The sequence below is a fragment of the Mizuhopecten yessoensis genome, unplaced genomic scaffold (genome assembly GCF_002113885.1).
Source record: "Mizuhopecten yessoensis strain PY_sf001 unplaced genomic scaffold, ASM211388v2 scaffold9425, whole genome shotgun sequence".
Taxonomy (NCBI): domain Eukaryota; kingdom Metazoa; phylum Mollusca; class Bivalvia; order Pectinida; family Pectinidae; genus Mizuhopecten; species Mizuhopecten yessoensis.
The window spans coordinates 486790-498505 of NW_018408041.1; the positions used below are offsets into that span (position 1 = coordinate 486790).

The window sequence follows — 11716 nt, forward strand, 5'->3', positions numbered from 1 at the left end:
GTTCATTACTACACTTAACAGTTCTACATGAGGTTCATTACTACACTAAACAGTTCTACATGAGGTTCATTACTACACTAAACAGTTCTACATGAGGTTCATTACTACACTTAACAGTTCTACATGAGGTTCATTACTACACTTAACAGTTCTACATGAGGTTCATTACTACACTAAACAGTTCTACATGAGGTTCATTACTACACTAAACAGTTCTACATGAGGTTCATTACTACACTTAACAGTTCTACATGAGGTTCATTACTACACTTAACAGTTCTACATGAGGTTCATTACTACACTAAACAGTTCTACATGAGGTTCATTACTACACTAAACAGTTCTACATGAGGTTCATTACTACACTTAACAGTTCTACATGAGGTTCATTACTACACTTAACAGTTCTACATGAGGTTCATTACTACACTATACAGTTCTACATGAGGTTCATTACTACACTAAACAGTTCTACATGAGGGTCATTACTACACTAAATAGTTCTACATGAGGTTCATCACTACACTTAACAGTTCTACACGAGGTTCATTACTCCACTAACCAGTTCTACATGAGGTTCATTACTACGCTTAACAGTTCTACATGAGGATCATTACTACACTAACTATACAGTTCTACATGAGAATCATTACTACACTAACTATACAGTTCTACATGAGAATCAATACTACACTAAACAGGTCTACACAAGGTTCGTTGCTACACTAAACAGTTCTACATGAGGTTCATTACTACACTAAACAGTTCTACACAAGGTTCGTTACTACACTAAACAGTTCTTCACAAGGTTCGTTACTACACTAAACAGTTCTAAATGAGGTTCATAACTTCACTAAACAGTTCTACATAAGGTTCGTTACTACACTAAACAGTTTTACACGAGGTTCATAACTACACTTAACAGAACGAGGATTATCAGTTTTGTACCAGATTATTTGTATCATCCATCAATGATAATTTGTAAATGAATCAAACACAGGTGCACTTTTTATGATGGAACATTTCTAACATATTTTAGTATAACCGTCTGACATAACGTAGGACTAAAGAAATTAAGTCCATGGGAGGCCAATTACTGGGGCATACAACAGCCTGGTAACCTGCCACTTATATTTCATATCAATTCACATCATTTAGGGAATATTTGCAAGAACATAACTCTACTCTGCCCCACCTCTTCTCATCGATCACCATCATGTACAAATAACAACACAGTTCTTACATCAAACATAACAGAAGTATGTAAGTCTGATTCCTTATGAACAGTATTTACATGTTTCCCCTAAACAGTATAATAGCTATATAATGTGAAAACCATCTAGGTGCAAATCTATTACGGAGGTTTGTTTGGGGTTCTGGAAGATAGAGAGCCTTTCTTATTTCAACTGGGGCATTTCATCTTCAAAGAAAAATACAAGCTGTGATACAAGCTAGCTCATACTGATATAGACATATAAAACTGTTAACCTTAGATCTGTCTAGGTCATACTGACATGCACAGGTCAATCTGTTAACCTTAGATCTGTCTAGGTCATACTGATATAGATATGTAAAACTGTTAACCTTAGATCTGTCTAGGTCATTCTGATATAGACATAAGTCTGGGGTCTATGTTAGGTCTGTCTAGGACATTCTAACATAGATAAGTCTGTGGCCTATCTTAGGTCTGTCTAGGTCATTCTGATATAGACAGATAAGTCCGGGGTCTATCTTAGGTCTGTCTAGGACATTCTGACATAGACAGATAAGTCTGGGGTCTATGTTAGATCTGTCTAGGACATTCTGACATAGACAGATAAGTCTGGGGCCTATCTTAGGTCTGTCTAGGTCATTCTGTTATAGACAGATAAGTCTGGGGTCTATCTTAGGTCTGTCTAGGTCATTCTGACATAGACAGAGAAGTCTGGGGTCTATCTTAGATATGTCTAGGACATTCTGACATAGATAAGTCTGGGGTATATCTTAGGTCTGTCTAGGACATTCTGACATAGACAGATAAGTCTGGGGCCTATCTTAGGTCTGTCTAGGAATTCTAACATAGATAAGTCTGGGGCCTATCTTAGGTCTGTCTAGGTCATTATGATATAGACAGATAAGTCTAGGGTCTATCTTAGATCTGTCTAGGACATTCTGACATAGATAAGTCTGGGGCCTATCTTAGGTCTGTCTAGGTCATTATGATATAGACAGATAAGTCTAGGGTCTATCTTAGGTCTGTCTAGGACATTCTGATATAGACAGATAAGTCTGGGGTCTATGTTAGGTCTACAGAAATATGTAAGTCTGATTCCTTATGAACAGTATTTACATGTTTCCCCTAAACAGTATAATAGCTATATAATGTGAAAACCATCTAGGTGCAAATCTATTACGGAGGTTTGTTTGGGGTTCTGGAAGATAGAGAGCCTTTCTTATTTCAACTGGGGCATTTCATCTTCAAAGAAAAATACAAGCTGTGATACAAGCTAGCTCATACTGATATAGACATATAAAACTGTTAACCTTAGATGTGTCTAGGTCATACTGATATAGACATGTAAAACTGCTAACCTTAGATCTGTCTAGGTCATACTGACATACACAGGTCAATCTGTTAACCTTAGATCTGTCTAGGTCATTCTGATATAGACAGATAAGTCCGGGGTCTATCTTAGGTCTGTCTAGGACATTCTGACATAGAACATGTAAAACTGTTAACCTTAGATCTGTCTAGGTCATACTGATATAGATATGTAAAACTGTTAACCTTAGATCTGTCTAGGTCATACTGACATCCACATGTCAATCTGTTAACCTTAGATCTGTCTAGGTCATTCTGATATAGACATGTAAAACTGTTAACCTTAGATCTGTCTAGGTCATTCTGATATAGACAGATAAGTCTGGGGTCTATGTTAGGTCTGTCTAGGACATTCTGACATAGACAGAGAAGTCTGGAGTCTATCTTAGATCTGTCTAGGACATTCTGACATAGATAAGTCTGGGGCCTATCTTAGGTCTGTCTAGGTCATTATGATATAGACAGATAAGTCTAGGGTCTATCTTAGGTCTGTCTAGGACATTCTGACATAGATATATAAGTCTGGGGTCTATCTTAGGTCTGTCTAGGACATTCTGACATAGACAGAGAAGTCTGGGGTCTATCTTAGATCTGTCTAGGACATTCTGACATAGATAAGTCTGGGGTATATCTTAGGTCTGTCTAGGACATTCTGACATAGATAAGTCTGGGGTCTATCTTAAGTCTGTCTAGGACTTTCTGATATAGATATGTCTGGGTATATCTAAGGTGTGTCTAGGACATTCTGACATAGACAGATAAGTCTGGGGTCTATCTGAGGTGTGTCCAGGACATTCTGACATAGACAGATAAGTCTGGGGTCTATGTTAGATCTCTAGGACATTCTGACATAGACATATAAGTCTGGGGTCTATCTTAGGTCTCTCTAGGGCATTCTGACATAGATAAGTCTGGGGCCTATCTTAGGTCTGTCTAGGACATTCTGACATAGATATATAAGTCTGGGGTCTATCTTAGGTCTGTCTAGGACATTCTGACATAGATATATAAGTCTGGGGTCTATCTTAGGTCTGTCTAGGGCATTCTAACATAGACAGATAAGTCTGGGGCCTATCCTAGATCTGTCTAGGATTTCTGACATAGACAGATAAGTCTGGGGTCTATCTTAGGTCTGTCTAGGACATTCTGACATAGATAAGTCTGGGGCCTATATCTTAGATATGTCTAGAACATTCTGACACAGACCATAGTAATCAGCTTCATTCTGCCAAGGACATTCTAAGTGACACAGACGTATATTATAAGTCTAGGATATGTACTTGGTGTCTATTCGTGGTTAGTCTTTGGTCTACAGTATGTAGCGGTATGTACATATATAAACAGATGTGGTCTGTAGGGTCTGTGAAAACATATAAGGTCTGATCTAGCATACAAGGATACAATCCGGCATCTATTAATAAGGTTTAATTGATCATCAAACTATAACAAAAGAAATATATCTCAAATATGGCTCTCAGAGTTAACCCAAATATGAATGACTAGACAACTTTGTAATACCTTAAATCACTTAATAACTACCCAAATATGTCCTAGACTATACAACTTTGTAATACCCTAGCTAAATAACTTACTAACTGCCCAAGTATGTTATCGACTATATAACTTTGTAATACCCTAAATGACTTACTAACTGCTCAAGTATGTCATAGACTATACAACTTTGTAATACCATAATTGACTTACTAACTACCCCAGTATGTCATAGACTATCCAACTTCGTAATACCCTAATTGACTTACTAACTACCCCAGTATGTCATAGACTACACAACTTTGTAAAACCCTAAATGACTTACTAACTACCCCAGTATGTCATAGACTATACAACGTCGTAATACCCTAAAAGACTTACTAACTACCCCAGTATGTTATAGACTATACAACTCTATAATACCCTAAATGACTTACTAACTCCCCCAGTATATCATAGACTATACAACTCTATAATTCCCTAAATGACTTACTAACTACGCCAGTATGTCATAGCCTATACAACTTTGTAATACCCTAATTGACTTACTTACTACCCCAGAATGTCATAGACTATACAACTTTGTAATACCCCAAATGACTTACTAACTGCTCAAGTATGTCATAGACTATACAACTTTGTAATACCTTAAATCACTTAATAACTACCCAAATATGTCCTAGACTATACAAGTTTGTAATACCCTAGCTAAATAACTTACTAACTGCCCAAGTATGTTATCGACTATACAACTTTGTAATCCCCTAAATGACTTACTAACTACCCAAGTATGTCATAGACTATACAACTTTGTAATACCATAATTGACTTACTAACTACCCCAGTATGTCATAGACTATCCAACTTCGTAATACCCTAATTGACTTACTAACTACCCCAGTATGTCATAGACTACACAACTTTGTAAAACCCTAAATGACTTACTAACTACCCCAGAATGTCATAGACTATACAACGTCGTAATACCCTAAAAGACTTACTAACTACCCCAGTATGTTATAGACTATACAACTCTATAATACCCTAAATGACTTACTAACTACCCAAGTATGTCATAGACTATGCAACTTTGTAATACCCTAATTGACTTACTTACTACCCCAGTATGTCATAGACTATACAACTCTATAATACCCTAAATGACTTACTAACTACCCCAGTATGTCATAGACTATCCAACTTCGTAATACCCTAATTGACTTACTAACTACCCCAGTATGTCATAGACTATCCAACTTCGTAATACCCTAATTGACTTACTAACTACCCCAGTATGTCATAGACTACACAACTTTGTAAAACCCTAAATGACTTACTAACTACCCCAGAATGTCATAGACTATACAACGTCGTAATACCCTAAAAGACTTACTAACTACCCCAGTATGTTATAGACTATACAACTCTATAATACCCTAAATGACTTACTAACTACCCCAGTATGTCATAGACTATACAACTCTATAATACCCTAAATGACTTACTAACTACCCCAGTATATCATAGACTATACAACTCTATAATTCCCTAAATGACTTACTAACTACGCCAGTATGTCATAGACTATACAACTTTGTAATACCCTAATTGACTTACTAACTACGCCAGTATGTCCTGGACATAAACTGCAAATAAAATGAGCAAATAACACGGGAAGTTATGATTAAAGATATCTACACATTAAACATAAACGTATATTGACATACTCTAGCCTTTTACTGACAAATCGGTGCTTGCAGAAATAAGTAAAGAGACATCCACGTTCTGGTAAGGACACTTACACCACAATGGAAGGGATAGAAAGCCGACTAAAACAATCTTGTAGACACAATATTTACTGCTGACTACCAGAGCCCTTTAATTCTTGCCACACAGTATATATATACAAACATATCTACTTCTTATCTTTGAGAATGTACATTTCACCCCACAAAATTGGTTGTGTATCTGGAACTTTTGCCAAAGTCAACTTTATCACAAACGTACATAAAGGGAGACATGGGGTTATTTTCAGTGTAATGCATACTTGTATACAAGACAAACATTTGAGTGACCTGACTGAGGACAGACGCGAATGTCCAGTGGTCAGATTTACCTGGACGTGTGCCTGTTTACCTTAGTCTTATACTGGTATAAATCACACGTATACATTAACACCCAAACATGAAAACTTTCAATTTGGGAAATAACAACTGTCTCAAACATAATGTCTGAATTCTAATAATTTTCAGCACAGTATACTTATAAGTGCTTGTGTTTCTCATAGACTATAATTTCACTATATTTGAGGTTTGAAAAATGTGTAAAATACCATTCCCACACATTTGTTGGTAAAGAACTACTTAATATGTTGACAAATTTTTCCTACAGAAAATTTCAAGGGCAGCATTTCTGTTCTAAATTATGACAGGTTTATATGAGATTTTATCTCAATAGATTTTCTTTTAGTTTTAAATAATTAGGTCACCATTTACCTCAATGTTTTGACTTTATAAAGCTAGAGGCTTACCTAATTAAGAGCTATATAAATGGTTTCCCTTTATATATTTACTTTATAAAGTTAGAGACTTTCCTTAAAGCTATATAAATGGAATCCCTTGACTTTATAAAGCTAGAGGCGTACCTAATTAATAGCTATATAAATGGTTTCCCTTTATAAATTTACTTTATAAAGTTAGAGACTTTCCTTAAAGCTATATTAATGGAATCCCTTGACTTTATAAAGCTAGAGGCTTACTTAAATAGCTATATAAATGGTTTCCCTTGACTTTATACATTTTGAGGGGTCGCTAATAGCAATTAAATGGTAAATATAATTTAAAGGCTTACCTATATGTTAGTTTTAGACATGTGTGTCTGTATATCATATAAACACTTTAGACCAATGTTTTCTCAATCATTGACAGATCTTATTCCACATATTTATAGGTGATCTTATAGAGAAGCTCAAATCTCCATTTTCCGGTTCAAACTGATCTGCCTGATAGTAGAACAGCCTATCTAGTCCTCTACCCTTACCCGCTGAAAGAACTCCTCAGCTGATTCTTCATCTTCATCCAGGTGACCTGTAAAACAAAGACAGTGTTATCAATATACCAGTAAATACATAAACCCTGGTCTACAGCACATAAACCCTGGTCTACAGCACTTAAACCCTGGTCTACAGCACATAAACCCTGGTCTACAGCACTTAAACCCTGGTCTACAGCACATAAAACCTGGTCTTCAGCACATAAACCTTGGTCTACAGCACTTAAACCCTGGTCTACAGCACATAAACCCTGGTCTTCAGCACATAAACCCTGGTCTACAGCACTTAAACCCTGGTCTACAGCACATAAACCCTGGTCTACAGCACTTAAACCCTGGTCTACAGCACATCATGAAACATGGCCGTGAATGCTACTCTAACTGAGAACAAAGTCAGAATTAGTGGGAGTAATTACAGTCTTACACCCTGTGGCATATAATTACAACATAACAACCTGATTTAGTATGGCCTAACGACAATGTAACACCCAGATTTAGTAACTGGAGTTTGTAGCTCCTCGTAAGTCTATACCTGTCTACCCTATATTGATGCTGTACTATCAGTACCCTGCAGCTAGTCCCAATACTTATAAGTGAAGTCATTGATTTATAAATTCACTGTAAACTGTCTTATAATCCACTTTGTTGAAATATGAAATTTGTTCATTTTAACAGGTCTTTTCCACATATACAGAAAGACGAAGAGATAATGGATTTTCCTGAGACAATCCCTTATTCACATAAAGGCCTGTAGTTGGTACAGGGATATATTATGTAGTTAGTACAGGGATACACTATGTAGTTAGTACAGGGATACACTATGTAGTTGGTACAGGGATACATTATGTAGTTAGTACAGGGATACACTATGTAGTTAGTACAGGGATACATTATGTAGTTAGTACAGGAATACATTATGTAGTTAGTACAGGAATACATTATGTGGTTAGTACAGGGATACATTATGTAGTTAGTAAAGGGATACATTATGTAGTTGGAACAGAGATACACTATGTAGTTAGTACAGGAATACATTATGTAGTTAGTACAGGAATACATTATGTAGTTGGTACAGGGATACATTATATAGTTAGTAAAGGGATACATTATGTAGTTAGTACAGGGATACAATATGTAGTTGGTACAGGAATACATTATGTAGTTAGTACAGGAATACATTTTGTAGTTGGTACAGGGATACATTATGTAGTTAGTAGTACAGGGATACACTATGTAGTTGGCACAGGGATACACTATGTAGTTGGTACAGGGATACCCTATGTAGCTAGTATAGGAATACATTATGTAGTTAGTACAGGGATACACTATGTAGTTGGTACAGGGATACCCTATGTAGCTAGTATAGGAATACATTATGTAGTTAGTACAGGGATACATTATGTAGTAAGTACAGGGATACATTATGTAGTTAGTACAGGGATATATTTTGAAGTTGGTACAGGGATACATTATGTAGTTAGTACAGGGATATATTTTGTAGTTGGTACAGGGATACATTATGTAGTTAGTAGTACAGGGATACACTATGTAGTTGGTACAGGGATACCCTATGTAGCTAGTATAGGAATACATTATGTAGTTAGTACAGGAATACATTTTGTAGTTGGTACAGGGATACATTATGTAGTTAGTACAGGGATATATTTTGAAGTTGGTACAGGGATACATTATGTAGTTAGTACAGGGATACAGTATGTAGTTGGTACAGGGATACATTATGTAGTTGGTACAGAGATACGCTATGTAGTTAGTACAGGAATACATTATGTAGTTGGTACAGGGATACATTATATAGTTAGTACAGGGATACATTATGTAGTTAGTACAGGGATACACTATGTAGTTGGTACAGGGATACACTATGTAGTTGGTACAGGGATACATTATGTAGTTAGTACAGGGATATATTTTGTAGTTGGTACAGGGATACATTATGTAGTTAGTACAGGGATACATTATGTAGTTAGTACAGGGATACATTATGTAGTTAGTACAGGGATACAGTATGTAGTTAGTACAGGGATATATAACGATGTTGGTACAGAGATAATTGGTATAGAAATGCCCTACGGGAATTATCGTAAAAGCCCTCATTATTTTGTGTTTACCATAGCTTTCCTTTCTCGGTAGTTTTCAAGCTGTTATTATTTTCTCTATTCATTGCTGATGTTCCACAGTCAGCAATGATCATGCGTGTACCATAATGAGAATTAAATATTCTTCCGTATGCCCTCATTTCACAACATATAGTTCAAATACAAGTATATATGTTGACAATGCCTTGAATTCTTATTCATAGATTCTTTTATTATAAACAAATGATAAATGTAGGTAGAGTATACTTATGTTTTGTTCAAGGGTTTATTTACTTAATCCTTCAAAAAATTAATCAAAACTGGTCTTGAACTTAATTTGAATGGATCAACATTTCAAGCATTGCTAATCTCTTATTCAAAAATCATCTGAAACTGTCAAAGTACCCACACTTGTCAAATAACAAAACACTTTGCTGAACCTGTAAATACCTGCTCAAAATGGTTATCAACCATAAACAAACAAAGTGGGTAGAAAGTGACAGGGACTTTATATAAATTGGAAGCTAATGTTACCAGCCATGGCCAGCCCAGACCTGTCCTATCTGATAGATGTACTCAGACCTGTCAACATTGACAGGTGTGTCCAATAGATGTGTCACGTGTCTTTGAAACAAAGACAATCAATTATTGATAAATGCCAATAGACAGTTTATTTTGCAACTTCACCTGAATATTGATTATACAGTAGGTAAAACACTCCCATCTAGGTGAACCAGGTAGAGTTGATTAGGTATTATTGATAAACAGTGACATATTATTTTCCCTTCCGTGTGAGGTGATTGTGTTATCTGATCTACAGACCGTAGTTATAATACAGTGTTTGTTGTTAGGTCTAGGGTATGATGGTCCAGGTCACTCCTGACAGCTTAAACCATATTTTGAAAACTTTAATTTTACACAAGTATTTCAAGGAAATCCTATTTTGAAAAGATTTAGAAGGAATTGGAGTCTAGATGAGCAAGATTCATGAGCATGCTATTTTACTTGGAACATATTTCTGTAACAAGTGTGTGCTAGTCTTGTTCATTAACTAACTCCTTCTGTGCATAGGAAAATCAGACAATTAAGCTACTCTCCCTTGTCTAATTCAATAAGTAAACATAAGAGAACAAATACGACCATGACCTTGAATGTTTGTCTACAGAGTTATCCACCATATACAGGTTATCAAACTCCATCAAAGTACCTACAGAAAATTACTATTTAGTCTTAACATAAAATAACGCCAAGAACAAATATTCACATCAATAGATATCTCAAAATGCATATAACTTCAGCTTCCTAATAAATGGATAAATGGACACAGGGTGGAGTGATGATCATGAGCAACACATAAACATCAATACAACTTCTCATGTACCAGTATTTACATCCTACAGTCCGTACAACTTCTCATGTACCAGTATTTACATCCTACAGTCCGTACAACTTCTCATGTACCAGTATTTACAGCCTACAGTCCGTACAACTTCTCATGTACCAGTATTTACAGCCTACAGTCCATACAACTTCTCATGTACCAATATTTACAGCCTACAGTCCATACAACTTCTCATGTACCAGTATTTACATCCTACAGTCCATACAACTTCTCATGTACCAGTATTTACAGCCTACAGTCAATACAAATCCTCATGTACCAGTATTTATGTTTACAGCTGATCATCGATACAAATACATGGACATCCTAAACCATGCCAATAAACACAAACCAAAGTATTCCACTACCACTCATTGTTCTATATAGGACAAGTTAACCCTACCCCAGTTATTTCAATTATACTTCAGTATAGTTTTGTTGAGGTGTTATTGTTCGCTGAAAACTACCACGAATGCAATAGGTGTAATACCACAGTCAATACACTGCTAACACTGTAGTTGTTTCTTCATTTGTTCCGAGACTGAATGGAATCCCTAGTCTAAAGGACATTCATCAATCAATATTGTTTTTGTTTATAATGGATTACAGGCCAAGGCTATAGCTAGTATTCTGACACCAGACTTAGTCCAGGGGCAGGAGACAAGGAATCAAGCTTTGATGAATCCAGCAAATTTTCAATGATCCACTCTTCACAAATGTCAACTTGTTAAAAATTGAATTTGTTAGAATGGACTCCAATGTTTGTGTTCCGTCAATGTTGACAGAAATACAAACGTAAGTTTTCAGCCCACATATATGTAACAAGTTTCTGAACAGTGACCATGTGTTGTACAATAGAAATATTGGCACTAGATCATCCTGTTATTCTGATGGTGTTTTTTTAAAGACAAGAGGCCCAAGGGCCTTAGCGGTCACCTGAGTTATATCATAGGTACTGGTAGCTTTATTTTATTGTTTAGATGTGATGTGGAAATCAGCATGTAAACTAAGTGAAATACAATACTTGTCATGTCATCAATGGATAAGAATTTGAAAATATTGGTAAATGTTCCCTTTGGGGCCCCGCCCTAGCCCCTGGGGATGGGGCAGGAATCC

The 11716-nt window shown here is 36.0% G+C and overlaps 1 protein-coding gene across 1 annotated transcript in view; it reads right to left on the reverse strand.

The window, feature by feature from the left end:
- The window catches only part of LOC110458080 (protein bicaudal C homolog 1-like), a 108312-nt gene that overhangs the window by 64551 nt on the left and 32045 nt on the right, over positions 1-11716 (reverse strand). The window contains exon 2 of the mRNA XM_021509647.1: positions 7112-7158. Coding sequence (XP_021365322.1) covers positions 7112-7158 — 47 coding nt within the window. The remainder of the gene's footprint in view (positions 1-7111; positions 7159-11716) is intronic.